The 21,392-nt window shown below is 41.7% G+C and overlaps 1 protein-coding gene across 4 annotated transcripts in view; it reads right to left on the reverse strand.

The window, feature by feature from the left end:
* Window positions 1-21,392, reverse strand: part of LTBP1 (latent transforming growth factor beta binding protein 1) — a 496,680-nt gene that overhangs the window by 371,111 nt on the left and 104,177 nt on the right. For all 4 annotated transcript variants that reach the window (XM_089690181.1, XM_089690179.1, XM_089690180.1 and 1 more), the window contains exon 3: window positions 19,239-19,533. In XM_089690181.1, the coding sequence (XP_089546307.1) occupies window positions 19,239-19,533 (295 nt within the window). The remainder of the gene's footprint in view (window positions 1-19,238; window positions 19,534-21,392) is intronic.

The raw sequence follows: 21,392 nt of genomic DNA on the forward strand, positions 1-21,392 counted from the left end.
CCTGTTGCGTCTCTGGGACAAAAAGTGAAAGGGAATCTCCCCAACAAGACACAGCACAAAAAATTGTAAAAAAACAGAGCTTTTAATCTTTTCCTACTCTATAAAAGAGTTAGGCCTCTTCCACATGGGATGGACTCTGTAAGGAGTCCACTTGTTCAGTGGGGAATCTGTCCGCTGAACCTCGCTGAGCAGGTGGATTGCTGGTCCGTGTCCGCTCTGCTTATGCAGCTTCCTCTATGGGTGGTTGGATGTAAACGGACCACCTGTCCATCTACACCTGACTGCCTTCTAATCTGCTAACCAGAAGGGGATCCCCATCCGTCCCCAATCCATCCGTCGGGTCCGATAGTATTTAGCCAGCCGCCACTGTAAAGACAAGAATGTAGGATTCCAGCTAAAAAACTGACAGGCAGTCCCGATCCACCCCTGTGAAAGGGGCCTAAGATAATTTTGGCCTTATATTTGTTTCATTTTTATAATTGTTTAAGGATTTGTTGACAACCAAGAGTTAAAATGGTCAAAGTATGTGAAGTCCAATTGGTCTGTTCCCATCGGCTGCACGCATATTTGTAACCTCTCGGCAGGTGGGCTTTAACGCTGAGCAGCCACATGCATCTATATGTAAACAGTTTACTGTGCTGAGAACTGTCACAGAAAGCTCCCAATGCACACTTGCGATTGGGAGCTATTGATCATGTGACCGCTGTGACTGAAACGCCTGCGTCTTCCCATCATTTGGTTCCACCTAAAGGGCTGAGAGGCAGAGTCAGGAAGGGGTTAAATAATGTGTGTGTGTGTGTGTGTGTGTGTGTGTGTGTGTGTGTGTGTGTGTGTGTGTATATATATATATATATATATATATATATATATATGGTAATGCTCTGCCGTTACATAATGATGCATAATACTAAAAAAAAGTTGCTTCAGGCTTGTTGCCCCTCATCAGTGTAATCTATGAAAACCATGGCTTTTGTTCAGCTGCACCGGAAGCACTGGGATGCTTAATGCTCAATAAAAACAGAAACACCTGAAATCACTTACACGTGGTCACCATAAATACTTTATTGCACACAGCCCTATGACCTAATAATAAAAATAGAAGTTGCAGCATTAAAGCCACTGGTTAAAAGTACACCTATATCAAGGAGGAACATTTTATAGTACAAGGGTGTATTGCAAGCACTATACTGCCTAAAAGTAAGCGAGGGTTATAACCTCTGTCACATTTTTTTGCCATCTGTGTCCCAGTTTGGAGATTTGCCTTCACTTCCTGACCCATAGCCAAACAGGAAGTGAGGAGAAATCTCTGAAAATTAAGGGAATCCCTTGGGGACCCCCTGGTCACCAGAACTAGTGTCCCCATTGGAAGATTTTCCCTCCATTACTTTTCTGGGGACAACCCAAAATTTGCAATTTTCTTTTACTTTCATTTTCAACGATAATGGTAAACAGGACAAATAGAGAGGGTGAATCTGCTGAACTGGGACACAGACAGCAATAAAATCTGACAGGTGTTATAATCCCTCTCCATGCTCTCCAAAGCTAAAAATAAAAGGTTGGCCTTTAGTTATAATTTAATCTTACTCCCCTAAAATTGCAGTCCTTTATTGGAGCCCGCTATGCAAATATTGACATTCTGAAAGATGCTATTTGAAAAGAAAATTTTACATTCCATGTTCCCTAAGGGCTTGTTCACACTCTTGCCAAACGCCTCTATAGCATTTGACAAGCGTTGGTCCGGCATTTGCGTAGCGTTTTTTAATGCTCCGCAAACGCCACATGTGCGGTTTAGCGGCGGTTGCTAGGCATTTGCCAAGTGTTAAAAATGCCCCACAAATGCCTATAATGAAGTTTGAATGGTGTTAACGCTCTGCAAACGCCCCGCAACTGTGTCGCAACCGCACCGCAAACACCGGCAGGGCGTTTGCGGAGTGGCACCATAGACTTGAATAGGAGGCTTCAACTCCTCCTGACTTGACCAGAGGCGTCTGTTTTACCGCGACGCTGACGCTCCCGTGTGAACAGCACCATGTGCTGCAATGTACAGAATTTTCACAGGCGTTTGGGAAACAGTAAAAACGCTTCCCAAACGCCTGTCTGCTGCTTGCAAACAAGGCTAGTGTGAAAGTAGCCTTACATGGCAGTACCAAGGAACTTAGGCACTGCGCATTGTACTGTATTGGACAGGAGGTGTGTCTTGTGTGCCACTAACCTGTAAGAGCTGGGATTTTTGTAGGGCTCCAGTGACACCTTGCTTGATACTTGATTTCTTAAATTTACAGCTTTTATCTTACAAATACGGTATATGAAAAAAAACAGTTCTAATAGCATTTAATAGGTCACAGGGTTTTGTACAGTATGACACATTTGGTGACCTTATGAAAAAGAGAAAATATAATCATAATTTTGTATTTTATGGCAATAGACTTCAAAGAATGGTCATATACGCAAGCATGATGAGATTAACCTCAGGCGAAAATGACAGTTAATGGTGGCACAAAAGCACAAACAGAGCTTGCAATTGAGGTTTAAAGAAAGGGAAGAGAAAGAGCAGGGAGCACAGCAAAGTACCAGCTTTTAACAACTGATGATTCTGCCAGTTTTTGCAGAAATATAATAGGTGCTAAAACAACTGCAGAAATGCGAAAACCAAAAAGAACCAAAAAACGGTATTGTGAAAAAATGACCAAAGAACATGTAAAAAAAAAAAAAGCTGCAATTCCTCTCGATATCAGCACTGCACAGAGCTCATGAGCCTACATCACCAATATTTCTTAGGCAAAACAGACATCAGTGCATCTCTATGGAAAAACAAATGTAAATGGACAATTATTATTACTTATAGGGGGAATGTTAGCATCAAAGAACAAAAATGGGACTGCTTCAGATAGACTATATGTAAACACACTAGTCTCATGCGCAATACTTTTAAAGGGCTAAACATTAAACCTATGTGTCTCACATATAAAGTTAGAAAAGCTATAAAGAATAAGGTATTTAAAAAAATATAAAAATGAAAGAACACTATCATTATTTAAAAGTTACAAAAATATAACAATATGTAAAAAAAAAAAATCAAGGCCAAAAAAATTTAAAAGAGAGTAGGACAAACCCAAAAGCATGTAGGCCCTTTACTAGATCATTTAGATTTGGCGACTGTGGACAAAGAGAAGGCAACTTTATTACAAAAAGAAATACTTTCTTCAGCTCTGTGTTTACAAAGGAAAAACAGGGGAACTCAAGACCATAATGGGGGTAGTATTGGAATAGTCCCATAAGAACTACAATGGCTACAAACTGATATGGTCCAGAAACAGTTAGACACAATAAAGGTGAATAAAGCATCAGGGTAAGATGGCTTACACCAACATGTCCTAAAGGGTTGAGCTCTTTTACTTAATAGCCATTGTTTTTAATTTTTAGAGACACTTTAATGACTGGCATGGTACTACTGGATTGGCGCAAGGCCAATGTGATGCCAATTTTTAAAAAAGGGATCAAAGTCTCTACCAAGATACTTGACAGTTTAATAAAAGACCACATAAAAGATTTGAAGCAATCGACAGCGTGTATTCACAAAAAATCTAAATTGTCAAACAAATCTGACTTCTTTTTGTGAGGAAGTAAGCAAAAACTTAGACAAAGGAGTGACTGTGGATATAGTATACTTGGACTTTGCAAAAGCGTTTGGGCAATTACATAGCAAGTAAAGTTTATCGCTAATAAATGCAAAGTTATGCATGTGGGGGTTAAAACATGAATGCATGATACATTCTAGGAGAACAGCTGGGTAATGGTAGGAAAGGAAGTAGGTGTTCTGGTAGATCATAGACTTCATAATGACATGCAATGCCAAGCTGCGATTTCCAAAGTGAGCAAAATCCTTTCTTGCATTGAGAGGTATAGACTCCAGAAAGATTGGTATCATTTTACTCCTGTACAAATCATTAATAAGATCTTATCTGGAATATGCCATTCAGTTTTGGGCACCAATTCATAAAATATCGAAACTGGAGAAAGTGGAAAGGGCAACCAAACTGAAAAGAGACATGGAGGAGCTCAGCTGTGAGGAAGGATGGCCAGCACAGTAGATCATTTTAAAAAAGAGGTGGATGCATTCCTAAATGCATAAAACATAACTGAGTATTAACATTTCTAAGTGATAACACGTGGAAATTCTTGATCCAGGGAGAATCCGATTGCCTCGTGGGAGATCAGGAAGGATTTATTACCCCTTTTTTCAACCTAACTATGTAACTATATGTAATGAACATATATGTCCAATTGCATTGTAAGAGTAAATAGTGTGATTCCTGATATAAATACTAAACAACCTTTTCTGGTTTCTGTAAACTGTAGGAGTTAAGCTATCCTGTGTGATTATATTAATTGTTGGATACCTGGCACACATTTTACATGCTTGTTTATTTTAATCTTGCCTCTGTGTCCAATCAGCAGTCCATTATTTTTATATCAATTTGCTCCATGCAGAGTAGCATAATAATGTTCGGTAGTGTGACAAGCATACGGTTACTATCCATGGATTATCACTGACATGATGTTTGCAAATAATCTCCTATACAGAAGATGTTATTTTTTTTCTCTCAACTGAATAACCAATTTATTTTGTGTATGTCCAAATCTGACAAGCTGGTGTTGCAATAAACTGAATGAATAAGCTCAAAGGCATGTCTAAAGACAAGACAACCTGCAGAAGCACAGCAAAATAAACTTCCACAGTACTGCCAGGCAGGGGCGGACTGACACCTTATGGGGCCCCCGGGCAATAAGGGATCATGGGGCCCCTGTGTCCTTGCCCACACTCAAAGCACACCCCAAAAACCCTATAAAAGATACCAGGGGCATTTCATGGGGCCCCCTACTGACCCCAGGCCCTCTGGCAGTGCCTGAGTGCTCGAATGGTCAGTCCACCCCTGCTGCCAGGGATATTAAAGATATTTCCTTAAAAATTATTTATAGTAAAAAAAATCCTAGCCGCCGAGTGTAAACTAATAGCTAATTCGATCATACAATACTCACTTTCTCTGTGGTACAGGGTCAAACATCCCTTGGATCTCCTTTCCCTGAGTATTTTTATTCTCTTTTCTATTCTCTATAGAATCCACCCTTCTATCTGGCCTTTATCTCTCCCAACTCATTCCAAGTCTGGGCTGAATCAAACCTCAACAGGTCACACCAATTGGCAACCTATACCACCAAATGTAAAGGCTAATTTTTTAATTTTAAAAAATAACAAACAAATTATACTTACCTGCTCTGTGCAATGGTTTTGCACAGAGCACCCCCAATTACCTCCTCTTCTTATGTCCTTCGCCAGTGCTCCTGGCTCCTTCTTTTTTTGGTGTGCAACTATAGGAAGCCCCTTCCTATCGTGGAACACCTGCATGCTCGATCCCGAGCCGCCTCTGTGTGTCTATGAGACATACAGAGCTCAGGTTGCCCCTCCACACTGGCTGTGATTGACAGCAGCCAATGGCTCCTGCTGTGATTGAGCCAATGAGAAGGGAAAGAGCCAAGAGAGTCTCTGCTCTCCTGAACATTGCTGGATCGAGGTCAGGGTCAGGTGAGTATTAGGGGGGGAGCTGCATGTAGAAGGTTTTTTTACCTTCATGCATAGAATGCTTTAAAGTAAAAAATGCTTTGCCTTTACAACCACTTTAAGGGCCAATTCACACTATGTGTAATGATACATAAAAGACATTAGTTTTCTCTGTGTTGTGTTCAGACCAAAATGCAGTGTGCACTGTGATATTATGCAGCATCAATATATATTATTATTATTATTATTATACAGTATTTATATAGCGCCAACAGTTTGCTCAGCTCAATAATGTATTCTTAATAATTTGTATTCTTCTTTACAAATTTAAACATTCACTATATAAACTGAAAAATATTTGAAGATTTTGCTTTCCTTTGAATCACTTAGTTAATATTTAGTTGTATAAGCACTGTTTCTGAGAACTGCTGTACATCTGTGTTGCATGGAGTCAACCAACTTCTGGCACCTGTGAACAGGTATTCCAGCCCGGGATGATTGGACTACATTCCACAGTTCTTCTCTATTTCTTGATTTTGCCTCAGAAACTGCATTTTTGATGTCACCCCACAAGTTTTCTATTGGATTAAGATCCGGGGATTGGGCTGGCCACTCCATAACGTCAATCTTGTTGGTCTGGAACCAAGATGTTGCACGTTTACTGCTGTGTTTGGGGTCGTTGTCTTGTTGGAACACCCATTTCAAGGGCATTTCCTCTTCAGCATAAGGCAGCATGACTTCTTCAAGTATTCTTATGTATTCAAACTGATCCATGATCCCTGGTATGCGATAAATAGGCCCAACACCGTAGTATGAGAAACATCCCCATATCATGATGCTTGTGCAACCATGCTTCACTGTCTTCACAGTGTACTGTGGCTTGAATTCAGTGTTTGGGGGTCGTCTGACAAACTGTCTCCGGCCACTAGACCCAAAAAGAACAATCTTACTTTCATCAGTCCACAAAATGTTGCGCCATTTCTTTTTAGGCCAGTCAATGTGCTCTTTGGCAAATTGTAACCTCTTCAGCACATGTCTTTTTTTCAACAGTGGGACTTTGAAGGGGGGCTTCTTGCAGATAGCTTGGCTTCACATAGGCATCTTCTAATTGTAACAGCACTCACAGGTAACTTTAGACCTTCTTTGATCTTCCTAGAGCTGATTGTTGGCTGAGTCCTTGCCATTTTGGTTATTCTTCTATCCAATCGAATGGTAGTTTTTCACTTTCTTCCACATCTTTCAGGTTTTGGTTGCCATTTTAAAGCATTTGCGATCATTTTAGCTGAGCAGCCTATCATTTTCTGCACTTCTTTATGTTTCCCCTCTCCAATCAACTTTTTAATCAAGGTACGCTGTTCTTCAGAACAATGTCTGGAACGACTCATTTTCCTCAGAATTTCCTCAGAGAGAAATGCATGTACAACATTTGCTGCCTTCCTTCCTTAAATAAGGGCAATAATTGCCACCTGTTTTTCAAAGAATGAATGACCTCACTAATAGAACTCCACACTGCTATAGTTTTGAACATGCCCTTTTCAATTAGTGATTCAATTACACAGAATCTTGAAGATGTCTTGCCCGTCGAATAAACTGGGGCCGAAGTTTGTAGGTCCATTCCGGGTAAAGCGAATGATCAACAAGGTGGCATATGAACTCACTCTTCCGGAAACCTTTAAGATCCACTAACTCTTACATGTGTCGCTACTGAAGCCAGCTACACCAGACCCCTTTCCGGATCAGGAGTCCAGACTTCCAGAAGCAATAACCACAGATGAACAAGAAGAATTTAAAGTTGAAGCAATCCTGAACTGTCGAAAAAGGGGGGGGCAGACACAGTTCCTGATCAAATGGAAGGGTTATGGCCCTGAGGAGAACTCATGGGAACCCGCCCAAAATGTTCATGCCCCTAGGCTTATCTGGGAATTTTATTGTAGCCACCCACGGTGGAGAGATCAGTTGGGCACCCGGAGGTTGCCCGTAAGGGGGGGAGCAATGTCAGGGTCCGCTGCGGCGTTCGGTCCGGTGCATGCGCAGTTTGCCAGCTCGCGCTGGGCTGCGGGCACTAGGTCCTGGATGACCTCGGCAGAGACGAACTCACGCATGCGCACTGGGGGCCGCGGGTGCGTGCCTAGTACCAATGACAGCGTGGGGCGCGGTATTTAAATCCGCCCTGCGCTGACACTGGTTGCCGTTTGGTCTATCCTGTGTTCCCTGCTTCTGTATTCGTTGATATTTGATCGTTGCTGACCCGGATTGCCCCTGACTGTGCTGTATTCTCCTGCTCTGACCCCTGGCTTGCCTGACCTCTCTCTTGGATGCCCCCTATTGGATCTGATCTTCTGGTACTGACCCTGCGTGTGAACCAACTATCCTCTGCCTGCTGCCTTGTACCGCGCTGCTCCCACGGTAACTGACCCAGCCTGTCTGACCACGAATCCATCCATCCATCCATCCATCCTGCTCGGGCCCTTCTGCCTCTTCACATCAGGCTCTCATCTTGTAGATGTCTCCGGCGGATCCCTCTACCACAGGTGGGTGTACTCAGAGGCCGCGACCTGGTCCTGGTCTGCTCCAAGTCCATCACCACCATCAGGGGCCCTGGTGAACAAGCAGGCCAGGACTTAGACTCCGCACTCTGGGGAATCCTGTGCGGTGGGTTGCCAGAGGTACCGCCAGATGGATCATTACAGTTCCAGAGGATGGGGGAAGCCCTGGAGAAGTCCTGGAGACGGGCATGGGAGGAGGAGACCAGGGAACTAGAGAGTAGGAGGTCTTGTGAGGAGGGGAGAGTGCGTTTTGGGTGGTAGATGGATATCAGGTCGGTGATGTAGTTTCGGGCAGTGTTATGAACAGCTTTGTACGTCAATGTTAATATTTAGAATTTTATGCGTTGGGCAATCGGAAGCCAGTGGAGGGATTGGCAGAGGGGGATGGCGGACACGGTGCGGTTGGTAAGGTGGATGAGTCTGGCCGCAGAATTCAGGATAGACTGAAGCGGGGATAGCCTGTGTTGGGGTAGGCTGGCGAGGAGGGAGTTTCACTAGTCGAGTCGTGATATGATAAGGGAGTGAATGAGTTGCTTTGTAGTTTCTGGAGTTAGGAATGTGCGTATTTTGGAGATGTTGCAGAGGTGGAGTCTGCATGAATTTGTCAGCGATTGGATCTGGGGCTGGAAAGACAGATTGGAGTCTAGAATGACGCCTGGTACTCTGGCTTGCGGGGTGGGGCTGATGGTGGAGTGACATCCAGTCTGATATGTCGTTCAGAAGGCTAGTGATTCGGGCGGAGACTGGAGGGGTGAGACGAGGGGTAGAGAGATAGATTTGAGCGTCATCGGCTTAGAGATGGTAGTTGAAGCCGTGGGAGTGTATCAGTTGACCAAGGGAGGAGGTGTAGATGGAGAAGAGAAGGAGCCCAAGGAAAAAACCTTGGGGGACCCCAACAGAGAGGGGGAGTGAGGGGGAGGTGGCAGCATTATAGGTAACACTGAAGAAAGCCACAGAGAGGTCGAGGAGTAGTAGCACTGAGTAGTGGCCATTGGCTTTGGCAGTTAGCAGGTAGTTGGTGAGTTTGAGTAGGGGGTTTCGGTGGAGTGTAGGGGACGGAAGCCAGATTGTAGGGGATCAAGGAGGTTGTTGTCGGTGAGGTGGGAGCTTAGGCGATTATAGGCTAGGTTGATGATGTCACATGGGGGCAGAGGGCATCTACTTCAGGGGACATTCTTTTCCTTCTTTTAATAAAGGACTTGTCAAAGACTGTCTCCTGTCTATTTTACACTACACTTTTTTTGTGAATGAATAGCGGTACCATGTACCCCATACTCATTCGCATGGGGGGGTGGGATCTGGGGAACCCCACTGACAGCTGAAATATTAACGCATGGTTTTCACTACTAAAGTACCACATTACTTGATAAAATAACTCATGCAGTATTTTAGTAGTGTTTTTTGTGAATTCAAACATTTATTTTTAAAAATGCTATGCGGTATCCTACCGCATACTCGGATGTGGTAAGATACCGCTTAGTGAATTGTGCCCAATATCTTTTTGCCCTACTATGACAGAACAAATGTACATACACTTTCACTGTGTGAACTATTTTTTTATAAATCCACCCAATTCAAAGCAGCCAAAAAAAAAAAGTTCAAGAGGATCGCCTCCTGAACACCTAAAAGCAGTGAAAGAGACCTTAAAGCCTTTTAACTCCTTATTCAAAATGTGTAAATACTTTAGTGTGCATAGTCTGAGCACAGTTTCCACCACCCAGGAAAGTCCAGGTGCTGCATACAGATGCCCATAGACATGAATAGCGTACTAGGGAATATAAAACAAATAAAAGAGCACTCCCAGTCCTGTGGGAGTCAGTAGAGCTACAAGCCCAGAAAAAGATAACATCAAAATTCACTTTAAAGTAAAGTTAAAAAGCATGACATGTAGGAGTGCCCAGACTGATACATCACCAAGCCAACGGAGGAGATGAAACACATAACCCCAGAAGCTGAAGGATGACACATAATCCCGGACCCAACAGTAGGTTACACTACCCAGGAGCCTCAGAACAGTGGGAGAAGTGCATGGCCACTTCGTTGGTGAATCCACCAGATGTCACATGTCTTGGAACCGGATGTGATGTCATACACCTGGCAGAAGAGCGCCTGAACGTCCGCTGGTGAGGGAAAACTGGAAGTCTTGCAGAGCACTCAAACCATGTCAAACCAAAGGAGAGCAGCTGGTCACCATGAAAACATGTTTCGGGGCTTGCCCCTTCCTCAGATCAACCCCATGAAACATGTTATCATGGTGATGGGCTTCTCTCCTTTGGTTTGACAAGGTCTGGGTGCTCTCCAAAAACTTCCAGTTTGCACTCACCAGCCGAAGTTTGGGCGCATATTCGCTAGGTGTATAAATATTACATCCGTTTATGGGACACGTGACTTCTGGTGAACATGCCATCTCAGTGACCCCAGCAACCTTAATCCACACACACTTCTCCATCTGTCCTCAGGCTCCTTGGCGGTGTAACCTACTGTTGGGTCGGGGATCATATGTCATCCTACAGCTTCTGGGATTATGTGTTTCTCCTGTCCACTGGCTTGGTGATGTATCAGTCTTGGCACTCCTTCATGTCATACTTTTTAACTTTAAAGTGAATTTTAATTTTATCTGCTCCTGGGCTAGTGGCTCTATTAACTTCCACAGGACTGGGAGCAGTCGTTTATTTGTTGTTTTCTGCTGGAGCTGCCCTTACTGTGGTTATCTACATATCCCCTTGGAACCTCATTGCGCTTGATACTTGCATTTTTTTTTCACTTGGGAATGGGCTGGTGTTCACATAAATAAATGTATTAATTATGAACTATTAATCATCATTAAGGACAAGGGGTCATTCTTTGCATCTGGAGGAAAAGAGGTTTAATCTCTGTATATGGAAAGGCTTCTTCACAGTAACAGTTGTGAAAAGGTGGAACTGGTTCAAACCAGCTCAGTTGATCATTTTAAAAAAAGTTGTATGCATTCATAAATGCACAGAATTTAACTATCTATTAATATTTATAAGTAATCACACCAGAACTGATCCAGGAATTATCCAATCTTCTTTGGGGATCAGGAAGGATATTTTTTTCTCTGTTGGAGCAAATTGGACCATGCTTTGAAATGAGGTCTTTTGCCTTCTTCTGGATCAACTGGTATATGTTTCTGTGTATACAGAGGCTTTCAGCTAATGTATTCATTTTTTTTTCTATTGGCTGAATTAAAACGACTTGTGTCTTTTTTCAGACTAATTTTGTAATTATTTAATCCTGGGAAGCAGTTTCTTGATCCCGAAAGGCCAAAAAAAGCACTCACAGATCTAGTAGAGTGTGCCTTGACAGGAAAGGGTGGAGCTCATTCCTTGAGACCATAAGCTTCGACTATGGCCTGCCTGAGCCAGCCACAAATGTGGGAACAAGAAGCCGCTGCACATTTACAAAGTTCAGTTGGGATGATAAAAAGGTAATTGGTCTTTCTGAATTAAGCAGTGGGTGAAAAATAGACTCTTACAACCCATACTACATGCAAACAATAGTGGAAAATGTCCTTTTGGTGAACCGAGACCAGACAGAAGGATGGATGAACTATATATCAACATAGGAACCATGAAAACTTTCGTTAAACAGGTGCAATTGTGCACACAAACAATTATATACTCTTGGACTTTGCTGTTTAGTGAATCAGGCCAATACATTAATTACTACTTTATTGCAGTATAAATAAGAACATGGACCAAATTGAACAGAGGTGCCAAAATGCTGGCTTGGGTCTTCCCCACACATCTGCAAATGTATATACACAAAGACTTTTAGGGAAATGTCAAGAGCAGGTTTAAATTAGGTTTTATTATCTGTCTAACAGGGCTAAAGTGCTTGGGAACATGTGTTAAGAAAAATAAATGTTCCTGGCTTGGTTTTTCTGCCGGGAGGAAACCAAAGAAAAAGAATGAATGCTCGCTCAATGACATAGGGGAGAAAATGCTCAAAAAGTGATAATCCCACACCTGAATTTATAATCAATACCAAAAAGAAGAAAAAGCAAAGATGTCTGTGATATCCATAGGATTGCAAAGTGGTTTGCAGAGTATTTGCATAAGATTTGTTGGAGTTACTAATGTTCAACCACACACAGGCACAATACATAAAAAGGTTCATTCTTTTAGGCCTCATGCACACTGGGCGATTTTACAGCTGCTGTTTTTGGCTTCTGGAGTTTTTTTCTACAGCCAGTAAACTCCCCAACATGTTATCCTATGTGTCTATGCACACATAAGCTTTAATAAGCGTGTTTTGGCAGGGGTGTTTTCTGGCCGAGAACTACACCCAGAACTAGTGGGTTTCAAGAGGATTTTTTTTAGCTGTAAAAACGCTCTAACACTGGTAAATGCGCAAACATGCGGTAAAACATGGCAAATGGGTGTTTTTGAGCATTTTCTGAGGACATTTTTTTTTTGTGTAAAAACGCTAACACAGAAATACACGGCTAAACACAACTTTATAACACAACTTTATACGACTTTATACAGCTAACATTACCGCATTTTTAAAATGCCCAGTGTGCATGAGGCCCTATGTATAGAAGCATTCCTTTAGAAACATAGAGGAGATAATGTAATGAAATTCCCACAGCACAAACTACTTTATACCTAAACATTAATTCCTGGCATGCTATCAAGCAGAAAATATTTCTTTTCAACTACATATGGTGGAGAAGATGCACACATTTTACAACCCTTATGGGATTCAGGTCAAGAAAATAACAATGAAAATACATGGATGATTCTTTGTAAGATGTTCATAATGTATGTAGTGTAATATATTCGATAAAGAAGGAAATGATGAATTCCCCTGAATGTTTTTTAAATGTCCCTGTCTACATCTCAGGGAGATTCCGCTTTATTTTCTGTCCCAGGAAATTTGTTTTATATAAAACAACCAACAACTTTACATACACATTAATGTAAGAAACAGGGCTGTTGTCCATAGTATTCAATAATGTGTTTGTTTTCATTCACTTCACATAAAAACATTAAACATAAACTCAGGGTGGTTGCAATTCTCAACACTTTCATTTTTCCGTGGTGTTCACATTTCATACATTAGAATTTGAAGTAAACTTGTAGTAAACTAGTGCTGATACAATAAACTTAGAGGGGAAATGAAAGGGGCCAAAAAAGAGCAAAATAATAATCTCCAGTATTGCCTATGATCTCCCTGCTGCTGATTTTTCCCAAAAATGCCCTGTTTTGCACTATCTCTGTACAGTGACAGCTGATGGGGTAATAACAGGGGAGGACTGAGTAACTCATGGGGCCCCCGGGCAATAGGGGATCATGGGACCCCTGTGTCCTTGACCACACTCAAAGAACACCCAAAAAAGCCTATAAAAGGTACCAGGGGCATTTCATGGGGACCCTACTGACCCTGGGCCCTCAGGCAGTGCCCGAGTGCTCTAATGGTCAGTCCGCCCCTGGGTAATAATCAAGAAGCATCAGTAGAGGTGTACAAAGCAGAGATCTACAGAATAAAAGAAGTATAAGTAGGGAGATGCTTGCACTGTAAGTCATCTCATGGCACATGCCTCCTTCACATTTTAAACATAAGTTCAGTTAACTAAATATGAAGTTGTCTCAGGTTAAAAACACAAAGGGATTTTTAATGCTACTGACAGAAAAAAAATGCTTTCCAAACCACATATTAGTCACTCACTTGCACTGACATATTTTGCAAACTCTGAATATTATGTGTGTCTGTACTTCGTACTGAGATAATCAAGCACAGACTAAAGAATGCCATCTACTGCCCAAAAACATAATGCAATCTCCTTGAAAAATAAAAATTGATTTTCTTTACAGCAGCACAACCATTTTTTGAGCTGATATGCAAATATGACAGTGGATCTCCTTTTTGTGCAACTAAATCAAAAAGCAGCAGATGTTCACTAAAGTTGGCCATACATACTGAACTGTTTCAAGGTGGTTGCGGGAATCCTCCCATCTGTGTCACTGTATTCTCACAACGAATCAACGATCAGTGCTGCATCTGGTTGGCTACATGTGCTAATTGAAGCAAAATTTTCCAACAAGCCCAGCCAGTTTATGAGAAGTCGGTCGGTAGATCGACTTCTCATGAACGGGAATGGCCATAGATAGAACAAAAGTTAACATTTCCATCCATGAATGGCCAGCTTAAACTATCAAACATGGTTTAAAGTGTTACTTTCACTATATCTGGTCCCCCACAGTACACACAACATGGAAATGCAATTATTGTAGTAAATATAAACTGCTAAATACCTTTTCTCATCAGCAGTTGGAGCAGTCTTGTGACTTCAGCAGAGCACTGGTTAAAGCTTGTAGGAGGAGTTTTCTTTCTGCTCTAGGAGGATGCAAAACCCCTGACCTCTGTCTGGGCAGTGCTGATTGGCCCTGTGCTGATCATATACACTCTCTCAAGAAAAAAAACAACCTCTCTAGCAATACACACAAAACTAAGCATGTGCAGAATGGCTACGGTTCAGTCTGTCTTATCAGGAGATAAGACATGGACATTTGAACAAGAGGAGGGGCACAGAAAACAGGATCAAACTGCCTTTTTACACAATTAACCCCTTAAGAGGAGGATTAACCCCTTAGGTTCCACAGTGAGTATAACAAGCATGCTTTACTGCATATACAGACTGATTTTACTGTTGTGGGTTTAATAACACTTTAACCACCTCCCGCCCGCCATATAGTCCAATGATGGACGCAAGGCAGTTCTCTCATTCTGGGAGGACGTTATATGACGTCCTCCCATTCTCACAGCGCATGCGCGGCTCCGGGAGCACGCAGCGTGGCGATTGGTGGTGCGCTGTGTCCCTCAGACACAGCAGATAACCGATCCACGGAAAGAGCCGAAGATGTCGGCTCAGTCATGTGATCAGCTGTGTCCAATCACAGCTGATCGCATGTAAACAGGGAAATGCCGGTTATCGGCATTTCTTTCCTCATGAGCTGTCACGCTGACAGCTCGTGAGGAGAGCAGAGCCGGTAATCGGCATTCCTCGGAGGGGACATGTGCACTGATCATCAGCAGTGCCACCTGTCAGTGTCCATCAGTGCCAGCTTTCAGTGCTCATCCATGCCACCTGCCAGTGCCCATCAGTGCCACATCAATGCCACATATCAGTGCCTACCAGTGCACATCAATGCCACATATCAGTGCCCATCTGAGCTGCCCTTCAGTGTCACCCATCAGTGCCAGTCAGTGCCACCCATCAATGCCAATAAGTGCCACCTATCAGTGCTAGTCAGTGCCGCATATCAGTATGCATCAGTGACGCCTATCAGTGCCTGTCAGTGCTGCCTATCAGTTCTGCCTAACAGTGCCCGTCAGTGCCGCGTAATAGTGCCAGTCAGTGCTGCCTATCAGTGCCAGTCAGTGCTGCCTATCAGTGCCACCTATCAGAGTCGCCTATCAGTACATATATCGGTGCTGCCTTTTAGTGCCTATCAGTGATGCCTGTCAATGCCCATCAGTGCCACCTACCAGTGCCTCCTCATCAGTGCCCATCAGTGCCACCTATCAGTGTCCATCAGTGCAGCCTATCAGTGCCCATCACTACAGCCTCATTAGCGCACATCAGTGAAGGAGAAAAATCACTTATTTACAAAATTTTATGACAAAAACTAAGAAAAAACTTTTTTTTTTTTAATTTTCAGTGGTTTTTGGTTTGTTTAAGAAACAATAAAAAACCCAGAGGTGATTAAATACCACCAAAATAAAGCTCTATCTGTCACAAAAAAATGATAAAAATTTCATATGGGTACAGTGTTGCATGACTGCGCAATTGTCACTCAAAGTGTGACAGTGCTGAAAGCTGGAAATTGGCCTGGGCAGGAAGGGGGTATAAGTGTCCTGTAGGCTAATGGTTAAAGTATAACTAAAGGCAAAACTTTTTTTTTCAGTTTTGGATAGAGTGGAGAGGGATTAGTACACCTGTCAGTTTTTATTGTGGCCTCTGTCCCCTTTAGGGAAATTCACCCTCTCTATTAGTCCTGTTTATCGTTAACGTCAAAAGTGAAAGTAAAAGAAAGTTCCAACTTTTGGGTTGTCCCTAGAACTTCCAATAGGGACACTAGTTCTAGTGACCTGGGAGACCCCAAGGGATTCCCTTAAAGTGGTTCTAAAGCTTTAAGGTTTTTTTACCTTTATGAAAAAATATCACCCTTCTTGAGTAAGGGCAGATGGTTCATGTAGCTATAACTCCCTGAAATCCATCTGCCCTTAGCTCAGGCATGCACACAGGGTTCACATCCCCACGGCACAGAGCGTGAGCTGTAAATGTACACTGAGCTGTGTATGCACAGCTCAGTGTGCATGACAGCTGACAGGCAGGGAGAAACTTTTTATAACAGGAGAGACAAATAGTCTATCTTCTGTCATAAAAACCCTACTTGTCAGCAATTTTGCAAAAAGTTAGTTTAATACCACTGTTAGTGAAAGCCACCCCCAACTACAGGAGGGCCTGGGAGGTACTGTGTGAGTCAGTATTTTAGCTTTGTGGCAGAACAATAAAATTTGCTTAGTTTTCTAATGTTCAGAAACCTTCCAAAGCACTTTTGTGTTATCAAGGCACAAACACTGGGGGTTTTGAAGAAAAGCTAAAAAGAGGAAAATGTACTGGATCCTAAAGTAAGTTGAATAATAACTAGCCGAATCATAAACTATATGCTGTTGTTTCAGGGTTTCAGGGAATACCAGCAAACATAAACTATATTTTTCTAAAGGTTATAAATGTGCCCAAAGTCTGATTCTATATGAAAGTCATGCTTGCCATCATACGCTATGGAGATGAACATTAATCATGTGATGTCTTACTGACCCACAGATACATTCCATTATACTTTGATATAATTAAATGTTGTGGTAGTTTCTCTGTCCATGTAATTTTTCCTTGCAAGCCAGAACATTGAAATACAGATATTTCAGGTACATGCAAAGACAAATGTGGAGTTATACTGCTGCAAATTCTCAAACATAAAGTATTTGGGCTAATTTACGGCACAATTCCTGTGTTTTGTGTGCATTTACATGCATTTTAAATGCATTTGTAATGCATTCCATTGCATTTTTTCTCACTTGAAAAAACAGAGTGCAAAGGATCCTTCTCACATTTATGTGCATTTCAGTGCATTTCCACACATTTCAGTGCAAAAAAATGCATGCCGCTGTACTTTTTTGAACTGCTTCCCATCCAGCTACATACCCATATGCTGATTGATAGGAAGGGTGATATCTCAGTCATTGCTGCTGCGATGACTGAGGTATCATTGTTTTCAGCCAGTGATTCAGCCAGTGATTCTGAAGCCGGTAAAAGTAATCTAAGTGGCTAAAAAGCTGCTGGATTACTTTTACAGGTGCTGGAAGAGGCGGCTTCACTGGGCTCTCCTAAGCGGCACATTGTTCTTTCCACTGTGTGATGTCAGAAATTGGAAGTGACAAGGATTTAGTCACTTTTTGTTCTTTGTTGACCTTGTTGTTACAGATTAGGGAAGCAGCCGATCAGACCAATCTGTGTCTGAACGGCTACACTGGAGGCCAGAGAAGATGACAAGGTTCCAAAAGACTCCAGATCTCTCCATAAAGAGGACCTGTCATGTCCCATGCCGTCACAAAGGATGTTGTTCATCCCTTGTGATATCAATAAAGTTTATTAAAAAAAAACCTAAAGATATATATATATGTTTTTTTTTTTTTTTTGCATGCATTCAGGAACAAACCCTTAGTCCACCCAATATTGATATACAGTTCTCTGGGCAGATGTCGACAGGTGGTTGAATCACCCATAGATTTATTATAGTGTATAGTGACTATTGTAGACTACAGTAATTAAATTCTTAGCTCTACCAATTTGTCCTAGTCATAATGAACAAAGCTTCTTCATCCTATTGAATTCCAAATTTACTTGACATTACAAAGAATGCAGCAGTAGAGTCAAGACTGTGCCAGCTGATGTAGCAGTGTCAGCAATATTAGCAAGGAGACTTTGCAAGAAAATCTGCTTTGCCTTTATCATGTGTTCAAGGTTAACTGAACCACACGCACCTGGAGAGTTTATGTCTAGGAATTACACAATGAAAAAAGAAAAATAAATAATTGTAGCACCTAACGAGGAGGTTTTTAAATAAGACCCAATACAGGCAGTCCCTGGGTTACAAACATCCGACTTACATATGACTGATACTTAAGATCGGAGGCAGCATGAAGTCATGGTACTCCCAAAAACCACATTGGCGACCATCTTGCTGTTCATGGTATGCTGCCACCTACTGTTCGGCAGACCTGTCAGCAATCCCACTGCATGGCCAGTTAACCTTTCCCTATGCTATCCAAAACTTAAACATTTTAGTGAGTTAAAAATCTTGTTCGTGACCCAGGGACTGCCTGTACTGAAAATTCATAAAGTATCTTGTTTCATACTGAGGGCAGATTACCATTCAGTGAAAGACCAATGACATCCAATCATCCATCGGATCAGTATACATTCATGCAGAAGGCAAGCTGCACTACCTTATCTTGACTCATCTCCTCAGTGATTTCAGTAGATAATTCATCAAATATTTAATTGTAAACTAGAGGTCGTATGCCTCTACAATCAAAGCCTAGTACACAAAGGCCAAATGTCGGGAGGCATCGGCTGGTTCAATAGAAACCGGACGACATTTGGCCTGTGTATACGGCAGCCAGTTTGACAGAAGGTGGCCTTTGGGCCAGCTTCTGTCGAAGGGGCATGACCGGAAAAGGTCTGGTGATTGGCTCCTATTCAGCGATCTCAGCCAATGGCTGAGAGCGCTGACTGCAGTGTTCTGTTACCATCACATCACACACAGCATAACAATATTATTCCAAATAGGAAAACATTATATTGGTGGGCCTTTGTATCTATTACCCTAGCTAGAGGCTTTATCATTACTAGATGTGAATAAAAAACAATACTCTTCATTTTTATACTTAATACAGATAATAGAGTACTTGAAAGTAACCCATGTTCTATAATATGGTAATGTGGCCTACTTATCTAATCTTTCACCTTGTTAGCAGCAGTGCTTTCCATCAAGTAAATTCTAGGTTTATGCAGATTTGAAATCTTATTTGTCACTTACTGTGGCTGTGATAAGATAACGTGCGGCTTTTGTCTGAGTGCCAGTGTAACTTGTCCACCTTGGTTAGGTTCTGGAGAGAACTGTACTTTTCTTGGTATGGGCTGTGGAGCAGCTTGCTGGGGAATCGGACGTATGGGTGGGGCTGGAGCACCTGCACCTTGATCTCCTGTCCCGGCAGAGGATGTGCCTTGGGTTGCTCTTTCTTCACAGACTTTACCTTTGGTACCAGGTTTGCACACACAGAGATGTGGGCGTAAGCACATTCCACCATTCTGACAAGGTGGAGAGCAGTTTGCTGTTAAAAAATACAACAAGAATATAGGATCAACAGAAAAAGGGAAAAAATATTACATTAAAAGAGCCTTAGAAACACAATTACAATTTGCAGATCTGTAGTGAAGGCCATAAAGTAGAAAGAGCCAGCAACCTTCAAGGACAAAAAAATTACAGACATTTGCTTGTGGTATTATTAAAAGTATTTTTCTTTTTTTAAATAATAATGAACCCTTCAAAGCACAAAATACTATAATCTTGCTTTTTACTTCTTATTAAACAAAATAAAAATACATTGCGGCTAGCGAATATGCTATGTCATTCACATCTTTTACCTTTAACAGTTGATATGTTTAAATGCTTTAGTCATGGAAATCAATCACTAGTGGCATTTGGGCAATGAAAAAAATAAACATTGTACTTGACTAATAAAATCTAAAGCAAAGGAAGTATATACTTTAGCATATAAAATCAGGTGTCCTTTTTGTAACCTTCAAAGCAGAACTTCCAAAATGTGAGGTTGATAATAACTCCACCTATGTTTGTACTAGCGTTTATAACTCAACACTCATAATGTATTATTATTAGTATATTACAGAGTTGTAATGCAACAGATTGCCCCAAAAGAATTACATGATGATTTGGGCTGAAGCGCTTTGAGAATGAATCAGCATTGACATCAGTGACTGGTCATAGACTCTATAATCATTTAAAAAAAGAAAAGGCCACTTCTGGGCATATATCATAGTAACTAATATACAGTTGATTTTCCAAACCATGCGCTTTGCCATGTGAAAGTAAATTTATAAAATGGGTATTTATTAAAGCAACATTTCAATTGCTTTCACTTCTGCTTCCTCCCTTCCTACTTACCTTTACTTATTGTACATTTTAATGCACTGCTGATCCAAGCCTATGTTGTACATTTTGTGTGTTTTACAATCTACCATAAGGAAACAGAATTACTGACTAGCAGACACAAATAATAAAAAAATTGGGTTATCACAAAAAAATAGCAGGAAGAAAGTACCATGTTGGTAAACACAAAAAAATTTACACACAGTGATCATGGGTATAACAATGAGCATATACAGGGGGTTCAAATGCCTAACGCATTACCTTTAACCACTTTATCACAGGAATTAAGAGATAAATAATATGCTCACAAGCCAAGTGAGCTAAAAGTATGTAAATGCATAAGCACATAATGTAGACCGCTCTCCACCTCTAAATGGAGACAAGATGGTGCTGAATACTGAGGCGTTTCAGGAACCATATCCCTTTGTCAGAGCAAAGGCTGTTCTTATGTTTTTGTACAGTGTTGGATTTCCCCGATCTGAGGAGGGCTGCACCGCCATTTCTTTCTAGTCCTGGATGAGAAAGGTTAATGTGACATTTGGCTTATATTATGAGTGCCACTACCTATTCCTGAGCGCCGAAGTGTCAACATTATATACAGGGGGTTGCGTTAAACAAGAACTAAAGGGAGGGGCTAAAGGCAATTGGCCCAGACAGGCAAAAAGTATAAATACAGCCTTATTTACCAGGACTTGGAAAACAAGAACTACAACCTTCAAAATGTTTTTTGTTCCAGACTATTTAACCTTTACCCGCCCGGCCTATGGCCAGATGGCGGCCAGCAAAATTCCTCAGCGTTCCGGGTGGATGCCATATGGCCATAGTCCGGGCGGGTAAAGGTTAAATAGTCTGGAACAAAAAACATTTTGAAGGTTGTAGTTCTTGTTTTCCAAAATTTTAGTTTGGGTACAATGTTGTATGACCGCGCAATTGCCATTCAAAGTGTGAGAGCGCTGAGACCTGAAAAATGGCCTGGGCAGGAAGGGGGTAAAAGTGCCCGGTATGGAAATGGTTAAACATATG

This window comes from Staurois parvus, unplaced genomic scaffold (assembly GCF_062004578.1).
Source record: "Staurois parvus isolate SC_StPar_1 unplaced genomic scaffold, SC_StPar_1.0 ptg000520l, whole genome shotgun sequence".
Lineage (NCBI taxonomy): Eukaryota > Metazoa > Chordata > Amphibia > Anura > Ranidae > Staurois > Staurois parvus.